Source organism: Cynocephalus volans, chromosome 6 (assembly GCF_027409185.1).
Source record: "Cynocephalus volans isolate mCynVol1 chromosome 6, mCynVol1.pri, whole genome shotgun sequence".
Lineage (NCBI taxonomy): Eukaryota > Metazoa > Chordata > Mammalia > Dermoptera > Cynocephalidae > Cynocephalus > Cynocephalus volans.
In genome coordinates, this window is record NC_084465.1 from 148888583 (window position 1) to 148909683 (window position 21101).

A 21101-nucleotide genomic window follows, 5' to 3' on the forward strand; every position below is an offset into this window, starting at 1 on the left:
GTTTGCCAATGCATGAATTTGTAACATCATGCATTAGTCTTTTGGAATATACTGGTTCACTTAGTGGTGCAGATCTTCCAAATGTTGACACATTTCATTTCACCATATCAAAAAAATCACCAATAGTAGTACCAGTCTCTTCAGAAATATCTTTAAAATCAGGAAGCGGTGAAACTCATATTAGTAGTTAACATGTTTTCCAAAATTCTAATTTGTATCTGAAAGCTCAGATTTTATCATTAGCAACAAACTTAGCCATTTTTTTTCCTTGAAGTGACAGGCTTACTTGGTTTATTTTTGAGAAAATGTCTGCCAGATACTTAAGTCTGAATAACCCTAGTTTGTCTGTTGGTTGTTCTTTCAAATTGATTTATCATGAAAAAAAGATCTAATTCAGCTGGCAACTCAAACAATTACAAGTGTTTGTCCATAAGACAACCATTATACTTTATACTCACCAAATGTGTTTTGTGTGTACACCCCATTTTGTTGCACAGAATATTAAAAAGACATATACTCACAGATCAAGATTTTAAAAAGTAAATTTTACTACTTCATCGAGGATGTTCTTAAGTGAAACTTGAAATTGTATTTTTTTTAAACTGGAAATGATGGTACTGAGGGATACAGGGATACAGTTTAGTGCCACTGCCTTGATGCTTGATGACACTGCCTTGGTGGTAAGGTGCCCACCTAAGCTTTACCCACCTATTGCCTCTGTCTCATTAGTGCATATGTCAAAAGAATGAAGAAGGCAATAATGCCTTAGTATTATTATAAAAATGGTTTTGACTTTGCTGGTGTAGATAATAATGGAGGAAAGAAAGTACTCTTAGTTTGAAAAAGTTAGGGAAGGCTCCATGAGAGAAATCAATGTAATATGCATGCTCTGCTTTGTTTCTTCTCCATTACCTGCTTTTTCCTAGCAAATAAAAGTAGGAAGTCAATTAGTGTGTTAAAAATTGTTACTTTTAACAGTGTTACTTTTTAAATCATTCATTGATTCAACAAATTTTTATTGAGTATTTACTTCGTATAAATTATTTTTATTGTTGAAAAATAGGAAATATATAGTGTTTAGAATAATGATCCTGCCAATAAAAGCATCTACTGCCCGTATTATAGAGCACTTGCTGTGTGCTAGTCATTGTGTATATGTGCTTTTAAATGCATCAACTTAATCTGGCAACTTCAGGAGGCAGATTTTGTAGAAAGTCCACTGGATTTTGTGCCAGGCTTACAATGTTTCGTGTAAGTAGATAAATTACTTACCTTCTTTGGGTTTCAGTTTTCTCAAGTGTAAAATTATGGGACTGAGACTTACCTTCAGATCCTTTCCTGGTTTAAAATCCATTAACTTAACATGTATTTCACATCAAGGCAATCCTTTATTGACACATAATCAGAATACTCCACACTTTATTAGGAAGCCATAAAAATAATTACCAAATTATTAACACAAATTTTTTCAAACTTTATGTCCCTTTCACTTTAAAATTCATTAATTCAACATGTTTTTCACAGCATTTAATCCTTCACTGACACATTATCAAAACACGTCACACTTGACCAAAGACCTAATGATAGGCATTTGAACATAATGAAAACATGAGATAATGGGCACTGTTGCAGAGAGGTGTAAAATTAGATACAGGAGCAAAAAAGTTAGAAAAACAGTCAGGAAAAGTCAAGAAGGGCATAACCAAGCTGTAGGGTTTTAGTTTGTTCGTTAATTCAACACATGTCTTATGTGCCTGAGATAGGCCCTACCGGAATAAACAAGACAGTGTCCTTTCCTGCCTTCATAGAGCTTAAAGTTTAGTGGGGGATGTTGTAGGTAGAATAATGGCCTCCCAAATATGTCCATGTCCTAATCTCTAGAACCTGTGAATATGTTACCTTACCTGACAAAGTAGAATTAAAGTAGCAGAAGGAATTAAGGTTACTAATCAATTGACCTTAAAATAGGGAGATTATTTTGGGTTATGCAGCTGGGCTCAATGTAACAGTTCTTAAAAGTGGAAGCCAGAGGCTGAAGAAGGGTTATTGTCAAATGATGTCATGTGAGAAAGTCTCAGTTGGCCATTGCTGACTTTGAAGATGGAAGGAGGCCACCTGCCAAGGTATGTGGCAGCCTCTAGAAGCTGGAAGAAGCAAGAAAATGGATTCTCCCCTAGAGCCTTCAGAAAGAATACAGCTCTGCCAACATCTTGATTGCAGCCCAATGAGACCTGTCTTGGACGTTGAACCTCAAAAACTGTAAAATAATAAGTCTGTGTTATTTTCAAACTTCTTATGAATATGGTAATTTGTTATAGCAGCAATAAAAAACTAATATAGAAAGAAACTAATATAGAGGAAAAGAAAATGAATGACTAAACAAGATAATTACAAATAGTGATGGATGCTTTGAAGGAAATAAATAGGATGGTGGGAGACAGTAATGGGTGGAGCACCTTAGATTAGGTGGTCATGGAAGGGTTCTTTGAAACTATGACATTGGAGTGGAGACATGAGGAAAAGAAAGAGCCAGCCATACAAAGAGAAACAACATTCCAGGCAGAGGGAAAGGCAAGTACAAGAGGCATAGAGTGGAGAAACGCTTGTCATTTACAAAGAACAAAAAGGCCCTTTAGTGAATAATGGAGAAGAAGGTGAGGGCTCAACATGCAGAGCCTTGTAGGCCACGAAAGAACAATGAAACTCATAAGGTTTCAAGAAGGAGAGTGATATATGAGGGTACTTTTAGAAGTTTATGGGAAATGGAATTAAAAGATAATATGAATCTTTTCATGAACTTTTGAAGATTTCTTGTATTTTGCTTTATGTTTTTAAAAGATCATTCTGGCTGCTGTGTGATAAATGGGGACACCAGTGATATAGGTATAGTAGTGCAGAGGACGGAAGTTTGCAATCTGAAATAGAGTAGGGCATTGGAGATGGTGAGGTGTAACAAACAGGATTGCTGATGAAGCATTGGATACAAGTTCTGAAAGGTGAGTAGGAATTTGGCCATAGAGAAGAGGAAAAAGAACAAAACAGAAGCATGAAAGTACAGGGATGTCTGGGAAATAGACTGTACTGGGCAAAATAGTAGGAGGTGAAGATAAAGAGATTATCAAGACCATATTGTATATACAGTGTGGAGACCCTTATTTACCAGTGCATAGGAGTTTGGAACTTATGTTATATGCAATGAAGAGCCATCAGAAATGTTAATTCAAGGGAATAAAGCAATCTCTGAACTAAGGTTTCATGGTTATGTATGTCCGTCATTCGCATTCTGAAGTAAAGAAGAATAATAAGGATAATATAAATTTTATTGTCTTAGATTCTGAGAAGTTCAGAAAGATTTGATTAACTGTTTGTCAGTGAAATGTTTAATAATTCATTGGGAACCTCACTTTTTTTTCAGTTTTGTTTGTTTTTGAGAATTTTCCCAAATACTTTTATGTGTTATTTTCCCAGATAATAATATTAACGATATGTATTGAGCACATCTGTGCAGTACTGTACTGTTTTGCATGTCTAATTATTTTCATCACTATGACAGCCATGTTAGGGACATACTATAAATATCCGTATCTTAGAGATGAGGAAACTGAGGCATGAGAAGTATAAGTAACCTGCCCAAGGTAACATGTAAGTGGTAAAGCTGTGATTTGATCCAGGCAGTCAGGCTCCAGAGACTATGCTCCTACCTCTATATAAAGTTTAGAATCATTTAGTCTACATTCAGATTTAGAATCTAAAATACCATGTTAGTATTTGGATTAGAATTGTATTTAATTTATAGATTATTTTAGGTAGAATTGACATACTTACAATATGAAATGATTCTATCCAAAAATAAGATGTCTTTTCATTTTTACAAATCTTCTTTTATGACCCTCAATAGAGTGCTAAAGTTTTTCTTGTATAGGTCTTCCATGTTTTGTTTTAAACTTTTTCATTCATGTGTTGCCTTTTGCGTTGCTATTATTAGTAGGATTTTTTTCTTCTATTGTGTTGTTAGCTGGTTATCATTAGCATATTGGAAAGTTGTTTTTTTCTGTTAAATGCATAATAAATCATTTACCAAATTTTCTTACTGCTAATAGCCTTTTCAGTGATTTTCCTGAATTTTCAAGAAGTATTATCATATCACCTGCAAATAATTTTGCTTTCTCCTTTCTAATATTTTTACTTTCTCTTTTGTTCTTTTTAAAAATTGGCTTGTTTTTTTAGAACGTTGTTAAATAATAATGATGACAGCAAGCATCTTTATCTTGTAAATGACTCTGATACCTAATGATTTATTATGATACTGACTTCAGTTTTGTTTTTGTGGAAAAGTATCCCCAAGGAATGGTGAATTTTTTTATGCCTTTCAACGTCTATAGAAGTCATTGTTTCTCCTTTATTATGTTAATACAGTGAACACTCCTATATAGTTCCTAATGTTGAATAATGTTTGCTTTATTCTTTTAATGTATTAATGGATTTAACAATTTACTTAGGACTTTTGCATCAATGATTACTAGTGAGACTGAACTTGTGTGTGTGTGTGTGTGTACATTTGCGTGTGCATGTAATGTGTATACTCTTCCTCAGATTTTATTTGACCACTATTACACTGGCTTCATATAAAGAATTTAGACTTTTTTTCGTTCTCCTCTCTACTTAAAATGCAACAGAATTATCAGCCCTTTGAAGATCTGAAAAATTCACCTGAGAAAACATCTGGCAATTTTTGGTGGTTAGCTGTTTGATATCTTCCTAAATTTATTCTATGGTCTGCCTGCCTGTGCTATCTTTTCTATTATTTTATAAGTTCTAAAAATTATAAATATAGTGATAATTATTAACATTTTCTTAGAAAGGCTTTTCATCTAGGTTGTCAAATTTATTTGCTTAGATTTATACAAAATATTTATTTTTAAAGTAGGTATCTTAAATTCCTTTATAGTTGTAGTTAATTTAACTCTATTTTCATTTTAATATTGAACATTTGTGCTTCTTGGTTTTTTGCTAGTATTAAATGGACAAGTGATTTATCTACTTTATTGGTACTTTAAAGATTAGGCTTTTGGACTGATTTATCAATTACATGGCTTCTCTACATTTTGACGCAATAATTTCTACTTTTGTATTTTGATTCTGTCTTCACACTTTTCTTAGGTTTTGTCATACTGACTATATTCCATAAATTATAGTTCATATAAATTAAAAAGCATTCTTTTTATAAATGCAGATTTTACCTAGAAGGAAATATTAGTTATTGACAAATCAGTGTGAATTATTTTAGACCAAATGCTTTTCTCATACACACAAGAGAACCACCTGTTCCTGAGACTGAATTTAGTTTAGGCTACTGAGTACTTTGCTTTTTAACTGTTTCATCTACCTGTTTATGAGTTGTACTAACACTGGCTGAAATTAGCTCACTGAGTAAATGGGGGTTTTAGTAATGTAGGGAAAGGGAAAGGTAATTTCTGAGGATGCATCTTGTTGGGGGCATATATAGATAGATCACCTGTGGAGGATTGGAGAAAGGCCAGAATAGGAACTGAGAGAGTACCAAACACAAATCCTATGAATCCTTAGTAATTTTCATGTAATGAGACAGGAGAAAAGAACTAGGGTCCTATAAGCCATGGCAACCCTTTTCCCTGCCTTTGCTCATCTGTTTTCATTCTGTTAGTAGCTTGTATCTGAAGACATTGAAAACCACTAACCTTTTTGCAGGAGTGACATTCAGAATCACTTTCATTGGAGCCATGTTTTAAAAGGTGTTTTGAAAATGTAAAGAGAGTTTATTGTTCGATTTCACAGGCACTCTAGATTGAGAAAGATTTCACCTAGAGAGGGATTAAAAAGTCTTTACTCCAAATTTGCTGAACCATTAGTGTAAATTAAAACCTAACATGTTCATAGTACTTGGGCTACTCTGAAAACCATTATGACCCCTATTTTTAAAGGACTTAAGTTAAAATTAGATAATATATACATTGTGTGTTATTTATTATATTAGTTATATATTACATTAAATTTATGTATTATATCATATTCATTGTACAGTAAAGTACATATAGATAGTATGTTAATATTATCTACCAGTTAGTCAAAAGCCAGATTAACAAATATTTACAGTATGTGCTGAGTATAGTATTTATGAACAACTTAAGCTCCTCTTTCCTGTAGTAACATTATATGCAGAAATTTTCTCTAACCCTATGAATTATCAGATGACCTCTCCTTTCCATTATGTGTGCTTATTTACCTTGTCTGTTTATAACTGGGGTTTTGTTTTCATTTTCCTGAATTATCAGTAACACTTAAGTATATTGACTTCCGTCTTCACTGAGAAAATAAAGTGTGGCCCCATATTTAATTCAACAAATAATTCTATACCTACTATGAAGAAGACAGCAATCCAGGGACCGTATTTAGGAATACACACACACACACACACACACACACACACGCACACACACACAGTGTGTGTTGTTATTTTGGTCTCAACTGATGTTAAAGAATAATGGAAATACTTGTTCACTGTCTCCACCTTTATCTTCAAATTTCGTAGCATTAATATGACTAAATTTGTGTTCTCACCATAGTGCTAACGTGTAAAATGTTCTACTACTTAATATAACTATAATCCATTGGCTCTGGAGAACACAACTCTAAAGTGTATGTGTTTTTCTAAATGTTTCTCAAATTATGACAATATGCTAGCTGACATGTATGGAACTAGTTTGTCAGAAGTAGTCTGTTAGTTTTTACAGATAGGTCTTACGCCTTTTCTAAGAGATTTTATGTTGCTCATCTACCCATCTGAGTGTGTGTTTAGGAGGTTGATGGGAATGAGTGGGATGTTGTTAAGCACATACTACTGGCATGATGTAAGCAGAGCCTTCCCTGGAAAGAAAAACCTTTGCATACCTGAAAATATGTCAAAACATGGCCTTAGCCTGTGGCTTTAATCAACACATACCACCATTATCACCTGACAGGAACTGAAGACCTCAAAGTTAATCTGCCCCCTCCTTCTTCCCTACATTTGTTTCTTCCTCTGTGCAGGCCTAATCCGCTATTCAAAGCTGCAATTAAACAATTATGGTGCAGGAGGGGGGACAATCAGCTTTGTATCTCATGAATATTCGAAATAAAAAAATAACAATTATGGTGAGACTCTTTATTTAGCAAGCATTTAGATGATCTTGCCCTTATCTTAACAACTAAAGTTGAGATTGTATTGGTCTTTTTTTAGAATCATATTCATCTAACTTATCTAATTCTTTTACTATGATTGTACATTATTGAAGAAACAGATATTTACATGAGACTTGAATTAGTGCAGTTGATGTGGTACTGCATGCAATCAGGTGCTAAAAATAATACATTATGTGAAAGTTTTTTAAAGGTTTATTGACTATAATAATGATATTACCCCATAGTATACTGTTTGTTATGTTATTATGACATTCTAATGGTCAAAATTCTTTAGTCATTTGAAAATATCTTCAGTGGCAAATTGTTAACTATGGAATTCCAGGATTCCAGAATAGGCTAGACACAAAAATTTAAGTTTAAGAATATTTATCATTGATGCAACAATTGTCGGTCAGGAGGCTTTAAACTTGTATATAATAAGTTATATAGGCTGTAGAATCAGGCAGACCTGGATTTGACTCTATAACCTAATAGATATATAATCTCAGAGGGGTTACTGAGTTACTCTAATTTTTTTTTTTTTTTTTTTTTTTTTTTGTCTATTAAAGGGAGATATAATAATTATAGGACCTGCTTCTTAGGAGTTGCTGTAAAGATTCGGTAAGATGATAATAATAGCAGTAGCAGCAAACATTTCCATAGTCCTTATTGTGTGCCAGACACTGATCTAAGCACAATACATTTTAAAATCATTAGATCGTCACAACTGTCTCATGCAATGGGTGCTGTTATATTTAGCATTAAATATTAGCAAATAATACCAGCAAGAACTACCACCAAGAAATCACTGTGTCCTTAAACCACATTCTGGTGACAACAAGAATGCACTGAAAATGTTTCCATCTTCTATAGAAATTTAAATTCATATTGTGTATTATAAGTTATATTTAAAGAATTTTAAAACTTTAATTTATCTCTTTGCTTTTATCCTTTCTTGATATTTTATTATTTTAATTAAAATTCTTAATCAGGGGGTGTTGATCACCTGTGATTGTTAAGAATATGCCTACTCTTCAGACAAACTATATTTTATTATATTTTTAGCCAAAGGTCAAACAATATAGAGGTATGGAGGTAGGTGGGCAAAAAATTGAGATAATTAACACTATCATTGGCTATTAGAATTGATCAACAGTCTGCCTTATTCTCTGTGCTTTTCGTGGTGGGGCTATAATAACAAAGAATCACTGATGCCTCCCTTCACAAAATAGCAGGAATTTCAGCTATCCATGCCTGCAATTTAACCATGCCCAAGCACAGTGAGAGCTTTGCAGTGAGCCAAACTGTATGTGGTAGCCAGATCTTAGTGGAGTATAGAATTGATTGATCCTCAGTAAAATAACCGTGTTCTAATTGTAGCTTATAGTATATACAGTCGGCCATATGTATCTGCAGTTTCCCTGTCCCCAGATTTAATCAATCATGAATGGAAAATATTAGAAAATATAAAAATAGGAAATAATGCAACAACACAAAATAATAATAATTAAAAATGTATATAGTATAACAACTATTTACATAGCATTTACATTGTATTAGATATTAGAAGTAATCGAGAGGTGATTTAAAGCATATGGGAGAATAAGCATATATTATATGCAAATACTGTGCCATTTTATATAAGACTTGACATCCATGGATTTTAGTATGTGCCGGAGGTCCTAGAACCAATCTACCATGGATACTGAGGGACAACTGTAAGTGCCAACTTTAAATGACCTTAACAAGTCATTTAGTAGGTTACTAATAGGGAACCCTTGAAAGTAAAAATGGAAGTTAATAGCATTGTGCATCATCTGCCAGTAAGAGTCCCCATATCAAATATATATATTCCAAAATATATATATATAATATGTGTGTGTATTTGCATCTTATCTTACTATTAGTTAAAGGCCCATCAGGAAACTCTTGTAGTCAGCTGAGACTCAGCATTTGAAGATCACTCCCCTTACCGACAGACACAATTCACTTTGCTCATACTATGGCTGGAGTATAACAAATTCCCAATGGTATCATCTTGATACATATTTTCCCTTTACTACATTAAAATCATTTTTCTTTATTAATATATTGAACAAACATTTTCAAGTAATATTTGCTTTTTTATTATTTAATTTTTTATTGTAACAGTTGAATGTACGTATCTGTGGGGTACAGAGTTGAATATCAATACTCATGAGCCATATGAGGTGCTCAAATCAGAATAGTTATTCAGTAATATACACTGTTATTTGTGGAAACATAAAAAAGTATTCTGGAGGACAATTTAACAATATCTACTTAATACATTTTCCCTTTGGCCCAACAATTCCACTACTAATCTATCTGATAAATGTATTTAAGGGAATGGCCAAAGACATATTTACAAGAAAATTTATTGTGACATTGTTGCTAGTACTTAACACTGTAATAAACAAACTAACTTATATCAGTAAATAATTGATTAAATTATATCTATACAGTAGGATGCTGGGTAGCCATCCAGAGGAAAGTGAGAAAGCTTCATATATACACACATGCTTCTCAACTTACTATTGGGGTTACAGCAAACCATCATAAGTTGAAAATATCCTTAAATTAAAAGTGCTTTTAATAAACCTAACCTACAGAAAATCATAGCATAGCCTCGCCTGCTTCAGACACTTAGATTAAACTAAAATTGGGCAAAACTATCTAACACAAAGACTATTTTATAACAAAGTGTTGAATATCTTATGTAATTTATTAAATACTTTACTGAAAGTGAAAAACAGAATGGTTTCCCACTGTTAAATCAAAAAGTAAGTTGAACCATCATAAGTTAGGGCCTGTCTGTACTGACATAGAAAGGTCTCCAAGATATGATATAAAGTGGCAAAAAACTAAGTGACAAAGCAGTATAATGTGATCCCATATGTGTGTTTTTAAATATACATATACACATTTATGTAGAGGTGATACAGAATTTATACTAAATATAAGATACATTTAAGTGTATAAGGTGAGGTTTGTGTTACAATTAAATAGGATAAGGTACATAAAATTATTAGTATCATGCCTACTTAGTGCATTGAAATAATAAATTTTACTTTTATTTTTGCTTTTACAGAGTGGGTTGAAGAAGGAAAAATAGGACTACTTTTACTTATTTTACATGTTTTGTATTGTCTGAATTTTCTTTTACAATGGACATGTGTTACTTTTAATAAAATGAGAGAGAAACCTGTTTGCTCTTGAAGAAAGATCTGGAAAAATGTATTCACGCTAAAGTATTAGTGACACAACAAAACTTGATATTTTTCTTCTGACACAAGATATTGAATAATTCCTAATATGAGCAGAATGGTAACTGTGTTACTCTTTTGGACAGAGGGGTCTTCCCCAGGTCTTATTAAAAGCAGTTTTGGAGGTTTTGGCTATTTGTTCTCTCACCTTTACATATGTACTCATACTTTTGATTGTATTTCTTCCTTCATGTTCTCAGGGATGTGTGTGTGTATGTGTGTGTGTTTATGTGCGGAGCGGGATGTGTCTGCATTTTATTTAAGCATTTAGATAATTATCTTCTTTTAAGAATGGTTGGAAAAGTTAAGGAAACGGTAGAAATAATAACTGGAAATAATTACTGCTTAGTTATATCTAGACAAAGCTTTTAAGCTTCCTTTTTCTTTTTTCCTCTCAATTGTATCCTAGTAAGTAAGAATCATCCTGCAAATGTTTGAAAAGAGGTATTCCATGACCAACCCAATGAAGTACTAAATATCCCCTTAGAATGATTATTACAAGGACTCTGAAGGAAAACATCATTATACTAGATTATTTGTTTTACAGAATTTTATTAACTATTATTCATGGTTCTTTGAGCTATAGAAGTCATTCAGAATAATTATATATCTTTATAATGCTGATGTTAAATTTCATTGAAATTCATTAAAAATTATGGGAAGGGTGCCCATTTAAAAACTTTTGAATGTCAATTTTTTTTTCCAGAATGACAGAAACATTACTTCAATGATTCCTTTATCACATAGGAATTTGACTAAATTGATTGATTATTTCTGAAGTCACTATGAGGTTAATATGAAATGCATGGGCCTAACTGGCAACTAGAAAATACTTTTCTTGTGGTAAATGTGATGATGTAATGCTAATTTATTAGGAAAGATAGCCTCTTTTGTTAAGTTACTATGCTTTAAAGATTTGAAGCCCTAATTGTATTGTATTGTAAGCAGTATCTATCGTAATTGTAATTGTATCTATTGTAAGCAGTAATGTATACAATAAGCTTATTACAGTTGGAGAGGATGTTTAATGTAGCTTTTAAGAGTACAGACCATGGAGTAAGGCTGCTGGCATTCAAATCCTGGCCCTGTCCTCTCCTAGCTGTATGATCTTGGACAGTTTACCTTCTCTCTGTCTTGGTTCTCACATTTGTAAAACAGGGATATAAGCAATAGGTGGTAGAACTCTATCTCATAGGGTTGTTATTAGGTTGTTTTTAGAATTCAGAGAGTTAGTATTTATAAGGCACTTTTACATATAGTAAGTGTTCAATAAGTATAGCTACTGTTATCATTTTGGTCATCTAGTATCTAGTAAGTGCTATAGGTGTGTGTTGTGAAATAAATTAGTTGTTTACATGTTACAGTCTAAAAGAAAACATAATTGAATTAAAATCTGTTTTAAGTATCGTTTTAATTTCTATTTTTCTGATTTTTATACTAGTTGGTTTTAATTATTCATTTCTTGTTTGTATTACAGTTACAAATTATAATACTGTGGTAGAAACAAATTCAGATTCAGATGATGAAGACAAACTCCATATTGTGGAAGAAGAAAGTGTTACAGATGCAGCTGATTGTGAAGGTGGTGTGCCAGAAGATGACCTGCCAACAGACCAGACAGTGTTACCAGGGAGCAGCGAAAGAGAAGGGAATGCTAAGAAATGCTGGGAAGATGATGGTAAGTTTATTGTTTTTTCCTTTTGTAATATTCTTTTCTTTGGTTCTCTTTTTAAAAAAATACATTAACTGAAAAGATAAATTGGATGAAAAGTTTGGAATGAACAGTAAATTTGTTAATCAATATTAGGTATCCTACTTATTTAAAAAACAGATAATGAAGCATAATAGAGTTATTTTGATCATTTTCACAATGAGTATAATATGTTGAATTTTAGTAGATATTTCTAACCAGGACTGAGTTTTTTATAAATGTTGATATATAATTTAACTTACCTTTATTTCATTTTGTGATCCCAAATGAAGAATCTACTTAGAAACCAGCCAATAATATTTTTATTGTAAAGTTTTAACGTGCAAAAATCCCAAATACAAATAGATCATGGAGGTACTTTTTAGTGTTTGTAAGCCTCTCCATACATTTAACAGAATCCTATAAGTAATATGGTTCTTTCTCTTGCTTTAAATTTTTACTAAAGTAAAATTTTTACTTTTACTCAAGTAAAGCATAGTTTAATGGAAGGAGCAGTAAAAGTAAGGAGATCATCTACTTAATGCCCTTTCAGTGAGTGAACCCTGAATGTTTAACCTTCTTCTTCACCTGTCAACTGCAGAAATTGGACTATAATTTTTTATTCTAGCTGTGAATTTTCTCCTTTCTACTTTTACTAATAAACTAATTAAATTATTAGCCTGTCCTGTCAAGATCTAAATACCAGTGGTATAAAAATAGGAGGTAGAAGTGGTGGGCGTTATGAGTTACAGGGGTTGGAAATTAGGAACAAAAGCATCAGTAAAGGCAAAGAACATGCAAGAGCTCAAATCCAAGGTCAGTGAAAGAAGCAGCAGCCCAGCAAGAGTTCAAGTTCAAGGGCATCATTTAAACAGGATATCAGAATTAAGGCTAGAATATCTGGAGAAATAGGTCAGGCATGTGGGCCAGAGAATCCGGATAATGGAATGTGGAAGCTTAGATAAAAATCCAAATAATAGGCATAGGTTGGCAGAAGTTAATATTTCTACAGTATGGCAAATTGTATAGTTAACATGGGACTTTTTAAATCATGTAATCAGCCCTTTCATTTTATAGCATTGTTTCTTTATCCATTCAGCAAGCTGTGCAGAAATAGGATTGCAAAGATGAATAAGACTGTCTCTGCATAAAAAGTGTTTATAGCTTAATGAAGGAGAGAGATAAATAATTCGCAAATGCCTTATAGTTTGATGTAGGTGTAAATTTGAAGTTATGGGGAGCAATAAGGAGGAACATCCAAATCAGAGAGGAAGGGAAAGTCCTAGAAGAATTTCTGAGTGAAACAGTGCCGGTCTTGAGTTTTGAAGGACCAATAGAGGTTAATTAGCCAAAGCGGAGATAAAGGTGCTTCAAGCAGAAGAGACTGCATGCATGAAGCCACAGAGGCTTGAGCAAATGTTGTTCATAGAAAATGAGATTGGAGACGTAAACATGAAAAAAATATGAAATTTTCTGTGTACTAAGTCAAGGAATTTGAACTTCATCCTGGAAACTCTGAAAAGAATATTATTGATATGTAATTTAGAAATAACTCTGGTGTAATATGGAAAAAGCATTTTTGAGGGAGCCTAGAAGCAGGAGGTCAGTGCCTTTGATAAGGCTATGATAATTCAGGCAGTGGTAAGGACTTTGAATAAGGATTTGAATAAAGTAGTGGCTCTCAGGATGTGAATAAAGGAGTAGACTGAACCAAATGTAAGAGATAGAATATATAAGAAATGGTTGATTCTATGTGGAAGATATCAGAGGGAAGGACTGATGTAACTCCCAGGTTTCTGGAAAGTAGAAACCAGAAAAATTGACTTATTAATTATGAAAGCTGGTTAATGGCAGAGCTATTAACTGGTTAAACTTTCACACTGAGCTCAAAATTTTTTGGAGTAAGGGTTTTTAAAAAATTTTATTTCCTATTTATGGCCCAGATTGATCCATCCATGAAGTTGAAAGTTGACCCAGCTACTTAATATGGAAGCAAGAAGGAAATGATCTGTCTGAAAAAGGGGAGAGATAAGGAGAATGAGATAGATGACGGGAGAAAGAAAGATGAGAAATGAAAGAAGAGGTTCTGCTTCTGAAGATATATTGGGATAGATTATTTGGACTAACCCTTCCACTGAAAGCAACTAAGACGCTAGATTTAAAACAAAAACAAAAAAACTTGTTAACAGTGTTAAGACACTGAGTAGATAGTAAGACATTAACATGTCAAACTCTAAGTGAAGACAGAAGTAAAAACACAGAAATAAGTAGCATATCATAAAAGGCTCTTTGGCCCTGAAGACGTTTGCCTAATCAGGGTAATGTAAGATGTGGTTTTTAGCCCTCTGAGAGGAAACAAAACCCAGGACCACCAAAGTGTTTAATAGTAGATACTTCTCTAGTATGGATGATATCTTGACTATAAGGATGTACTAAAAGTAAACCATCCCTACTATCCTTAAGAGTCATCAAGCAAAGTTGCTTTGGCTGAATAGATATTGAGAGAATGGAAGATTGTCTCTGAGAAGTAATAACCACAAACTGTCTTGCACTGACTTGAAGCCCAAATTCACATTGTTGGATAGCCTGATAAATTTCAAGCCATAATTATATTTAAAGTAGAACTGTTCCAAATACCAGTAGACACTAGGCAGAAGTAAATACAAGTGTTTATTGGAGGAATATACCTTTATCCTATCACCATAGAAGTCTCTCAAATAATTTAGCAAGAAGACAGCAGTGTGAGTGATAATCACCAGAAACAGAAGGAAGCAGAAACTGACTCATAAAGACTTTAATTACTAGACTTATATGATATAGATATAAAATGACTGTCATATTTAAAGAAAAACTTGAAATTATCTACTATGATATAATAAAATATAACTGGCAGATTTTGAGAAGAACCTAACTGAACTCATAAAAATGAAAAAAGCAAAATAATGGGAATTTTAAATTCAGAGGATGGGCTTAACACAAAATTAAACAGTTAAAGAATTAATGAATTGGAAGACGGGGGAAATTACACTAAATGGAAATCAGAGAGACAGAAGAATATGAAAAACAGGATAAGAGACATGAAGGTCAAATATATGTCTTAGTTCCAGGAGAAGAGAGAATAGGGCAGCAGTAATATTTGAAGAAATAATGGCTGAGATTTCCTCAGCATTGACAAAGCACACCAGAGTACAGACTCAGGAAGCCCAACAAATCTCAAGAAGGGTAAATAGGAGAATAATGTAAACAAGTTGACAGAAGAGGAAGTTCCAGCTCTCATCCCTCACAGAAACATCAATTTTGTCAACTATCCATAGATAATAATACTTTCGTGGGAGTCTCAGAGTTTTGCTGAGAGGTTCTAGCACCCTGCTGCAGCAAAGAAATGCATCAGGAATGGATGCACCAAAGAGGGTAGAAAGAGCATTTTCACTTCACATGTGGCTCCCTTCCCTCAAGGAGGCACAGCTCAGTGCCAAGAAAGGCCCTTGACCGGCGATTTCTTCCACAAGGGTAAAGTAAGAACGAAGTGAGCACCTGGCTTCCCCAGCATTGTGGGATGTTACCCAGGAGGCTCACATCTGTTTCATTCTACCCAGAACACTGAGGGAATCAACATGGTTGAATCATCTGGGTGAAGCTAGCAGCAGGGAGAAGGCAAAGGAGCACACAACAAACAGCTTGCATTTCTCAGCAGGCAGGTACAGATCCTGCTCACCAGATTGCTAACTTCACCAAGAGACCCACTCACAAACCGCACAGAGCTATTCACCTGTAGACCTCCCCAACCAACCAGTGCTTGCCTCCAGCATCCTTCACACCCCCCATGGACAGTACTCTACATGTCCCTGTGTATGGCCTACATGAGTTCCTGCATATAGCATGTGGATCTAGACAGGAGGAATGAATCTTAGCAGTTACTCGACCCTGCTGATTTGGGAGAAGTCCCACAACCTTGAACACTTTAGTGCATTGCCCTAGAAAAAATAAGTGCGAGTCTCTCAGCACCAGATCTGGCTTTGCAGGATCAAGAAAAGAGACATAAGCCTAAGACTTGCCCCCTAAGAAGAAATGAGGAATGGAGCTGGCACATCCATAGAAAAGTTCTGAGAGATCCCAAAAATCTCTTGCCATGCTCTCTGGTGAAAATCTTTGTTATGGTTTGAATATTTGTGTTCCCTCTAAAATTCATGTTGAACCTTAGTCCCCGATGCAACAGTATTAAGAGATAGGACCTTTAAGAGGTGATTATGTCATGAAGGCACAGCCCTCATGGATGGGATTAGTGCCCTTGTAACAGGGCTCAAGGAAACTAGCTAGCCTTTTTGGCCCTTCCCCCATGTGATGACACAGTGTTAATATCCTCTGGTGGATGCAGCAGCAAGACACTATATTGGAAGAGAGACCTGGTCCCCACTGGACATCAAATCTAGCACCTTGATCTTGGATCTACCAGCTTCTAGAACTGTGAGAAATATATTTCTTTCAATTTTTAGTCACCCAGTCTAAGATATTTTGTTATAGCAGCAGAAATGGACGAAAAACAGTCGTTTTCTCCCATAGTCAGTCAATAAAGACCGGAGAAGGGGACTGCTTCTTTAAATGTGAAGACAGCAATGCAAGCAGTCAAGGAACACAAAGAATCAAGAAGATATGACACTATAAAAGGAACAAATGAAAGCCCCAGTTGCTGACCTCAAAGAAATGGAGATCTATAAGTTACCTGACAAAGATTTCAAAAATAATCGTTATAAAGAAGCTCAGTGAGCTACAAGAGAACACAGATAGACAATGAAATGGAATCAGGAAAATATACATGAACAAAGCTAGAAGTTCAACAGAGAGATAGTAATCATAAAAAAAGAACCAAACAGAAATCCTGGAGCTGAACATACAATGTCTGAAATGAAAAATTCAATAGAGAGCATCAACAGCACACATGATCAAGCAGATGAATGAATCAGTGAACTCAAAGATGGATAATTTGAAATTATCCATTCAGAAGAACAAAAAGAATGAAAAAGCACGAAGAAAAGCTACATGACTAGTAGGACCACCATAAAGTGAACCAATATACACATTATAGAAATCCTAGAAGGTAGAAAAAGAGAAAAGGGTAATGAGCTTATTTAAGAAACACTGACAGAGAACTTCCCAAATCTTGAGAGGGAAGTGAATATCCAGATTCATAAAGACCAAAGGACTACAACAGATGAATGCAAAGAAGTATTCACCCAGATACATTATACTCAAGTTGTCAATAGTCAAAGATGGAGTGAATTTTGAAAACAGCAAAAGAAAAGCAATTTATAACAAAAAGGGAAGTGTCATAACACTATATAATCAGATTACTGAGAAGTGTCCTTTCAGACAAGGAGTAGGATGACATATTCAAAGTGCTGAAATAAAAATACTTCCAACCAAGAACACTCTTCTCAGTAAAGCTGTCCTAAGAAATGAAGAAGAGTTACTTTCCCAGACAAGCAAATGATAAGGGATTTCATCACCATTAGACCTGCCCTATAAGAAAAGCTAAAGGAAGTTCTTCAAGTTGAAACAAAGGACATTAATTAGCAATATGGAAACATACTAAGGTATAAAATTCTCTGGTAAAGGTAAATATATATTCAAATTCAGAATTCTCTAATATTGTAATGGTGGTGAATAAATCCTTTTAACTTTAGTATAAAAATAAAAGACAAAAGAATTAAAAATAACTATAGCTACAATAATTTGTTAATGTAAACATAATATAAAACTTTAAATTGTTGCATTTATAATATAAAATGTGGGAGGGGAGAAGTAAAAGTGTTGAGTTTTTATATGTGATGTAAATTAAGTTATTAGCTTAAAATAGACTGGGAATATAAAATGGTTTCTGTAAGCTTCATGTTAATTCCAAAGAAAAAACCTATACTAGATACACAAAAGATAAAGAGAAAGGAATCAAAACAATGCCTTTACAAAAATAAAACAAAAACATCAAATCACAAAAGAAGACAGTAAGAGAGGAAGAAAGGAACAAAAGAACTACAAAACAATCAGAAAACAACAAAATGGCAATAGTAAGTTCTTACCTATAATAATTACTTAAAATGTAAGTGGATTAAACTCTCTAATCAAAATACATAGAGTCACTAAATGAATTTTTGAAAAACGACCCAACTTTAAGCTGTGTATAAGAGACTCGCTTCACCTTTTAGGACATGCATAAGATGAAAGAGAAAGGATGGAAAAAGATATTTCATTTCAACGAGAGAGAGCAGGGATAGCTATACTTACATTATACAAAATAGACTTTAGGTAAAAATTGTCACAAGAGACAAAGAAGGTCATCATATAATGATAAAGGGGTCAGTTCATCAAGAGAATATAACAATCACAATTATATAGGCACCCACTGTTGGAACACCTAAATATGTAAAAAAATAATATAACTGAAGGGAGAAATAGATAGCAACACAAAACTTGTAAGGGACTTTAATACTCTACTTTCTACAATGGGTACATCATTTAGACAGAAAATCAATAAGGAAACAGTGGACTTGAACAGCATAGAAAAAATGGACCTATCAAACATGTGCTCCGTTCATCGGTAACAAATTCTTCTCAAGTACACATGTGACATTCTTCGGGATAGATCACATGTTAGGCCACAGAAGTTTTAACAAATTTAAGAAGATTAAAATCATGTATATTTTCTGATGACAGTGTAACAGTAGGAAAATTAGAAAATTCACGAATATGTGGAAAAGAAGCAACACACTTCTGAAAAACCAATAGGTCAAAGAAGAAATCAAAGAGGAAATAAAAAAAAAATCTTGATACAAACAAAAATGAAATACAACAATCCAACACTTATGGGATGCAGCAAAAGCAATTGAAAGAGGGAATTAGTAGCAATAAATGCCTCCTATTAAGAAGAAAGAAAGATCTCAAATAAATAACATTACACCTCAAGGAACAAGAAAAAAAAGAAAAAAGTAAGCCCAAAGTTAGCAGAAGGAAGGAAAATAATATTAGCACACAACTAAATGAAATAGAGACTAGAAAATAAATGCAAAAGGTTATTAAAAGTAAGAGTTGGTTTTTTGAAGACATAAACAAAATTGACAAGTTTTTAGCTAGAATAAGAAAAAGTGAGGAGACTCAATGAAATAAAATTATAAATAAAAAAGATATTACAAGTGATACCACAGAAATAGAGGATTATAAGAGACTACTGTGAACAGTTACACACCAACAAACTGGATAACCCTGAAGAAATGGATAAATTCCTAGAAATGTACAACCTACCAAGGCTGAACAATGAAAAAGTAGAAAATATAAACAAGTAAGGTGATTCAGTAATCAAAAATCCTTCAATAGAGAAAATCCAGGACTTTATGGCTTCACTGGTGAATTCAACTAAACATTTGAAGAATAATTAATGGCAATCCTTTTCAGACTCTTCCAAAAAATTGTAGAGGAAGGAACACTTCCAGACTCATTCTCTATGGCCAGCATTGCCATGATACCAAAGCCAGACAAGGACACTGTAAGAAAAAATTGTAGGCCTATATCCACGAAGAAGACACATACAAAAATTTTCAACAAATACTAGCAAATTGAATTCAACAGGGCATTGAAACAATCATGCACCATCATCAACTGGAATTTTTCGCTGGATGCAAGAATGGTTCAAAATGCACAAATCAAAAAATGTGATACACTATATTAAAAGAATGAAGGATAAAAATCATGTGATCTTGTTAATAGATGCAGAAACAGCATTTGACTAGATTTAATACTCTTTCACTATTAAAAACTCCCAACAAATTAAGTATAAAAGGAATGTACCTCAACATAATAAAGGCAATATATGACAGGCCCACAGCTAACATAATACTCAACAGGGAAAAGCTTGAATCTTTTCCTCTAATGCCAATAACAAGATAAGGATGCTGACTTTCGCTCCTGTTTAGCATAGTGTACTGGAAGTTCTAATCAGAGCAGTTAAGCAAGAAAAAGAAATAAAAGGCATCCAAATCAAAAGAAAAAGGTAAAATTAACTGTTTGCTGTTGACATGTTCTTATAAATAGAAAACACTGAAGACTTCATAAAAGTACTCTTAGAAATAATAAATTCACCAAGGAAATGAAAGATCTATGCATTGAAATCTATAAAACATCTATAAAACATTGATGAAAGAAGTGAAAGTAGACACAACTAAAAGAAAACATATCTCAAGTTCATGGATTGGAAGGATTGATATTGTTAAAATGTCCATACCACCCAAAGAGATCTACAGATTCAGTGCAATCCCTATCAAAATTCCAATGGTATTTTTCCCCTTTTTAAAAAATTGAAACATAATTAATTGTACATATCTGTGGGGTACACAGTTGAATATAATTACCAGTGTGCAATATGTAATGCTCAAATCAAGATAATTGCTATAGTCAACATTATACAATGTAATCATTTTTCGTGGCCCTTTACCAATTCCTCACTAACTCTCTCTCACCCTCGCCCCCCCCTTTCCCACATCTGGTAACTTCAGTTCTGTTCTCTCCTTTTGAAAGTTCCACATAACAGTGTTTCATGCTACTGTTTTTTTGGTGGCTGGCTGGTATGGGGATCTGAACCCATGACCTTGGTGTTATAAGGTTGCACTCTAACCAACTTAGCTAACCAGCCACACTATAAAATGGGTGATTTCTCTTTTATTTTTTATCTTATTTTTTTGGCAGCTGGCCAGTGTGGGGATCCAAATTCTTGACCTGGTGTTATAACACTGCATTCTAGCCAACTGAGCTAACAGGCCAGCCCTAGGTATTTTTCGCAGAAATAGAAAATCCTAAAATTCATATGGAACCACAAAAGACCTTGAATAACCAAAGCAATCTTGAGCAAGAAAAACAAAGCTGTAGGCATTACATTTTCTAATTTT

At 33.7% G+C, this 21101-nt stretch overlaps 1 protein-coding gene across 2 annotated transcripts in view; it reads left to right on the plus strand.

The window, feature by feature from the left end:
• The window catches only part of ZEB1 (zinc finger E-box binding homeobox 1), a 191849-nt gene that overhangs the window by 108726 nt on the left and 62022 nt on the right, over nt 1-21101 (plus strand). For both annotated transcript variants that reach the window (XM_063098680.1, XM_063098681.1), the window contains exon 2: nt 11959-12159. In XM_063098680.1, coding sequence (XP_062954750.1) covers nt 11959-12159 — 201 coding nt within the window. The remainder of the gene's footprint in view (nt 1-11958; nt 12160-21101) is intronic.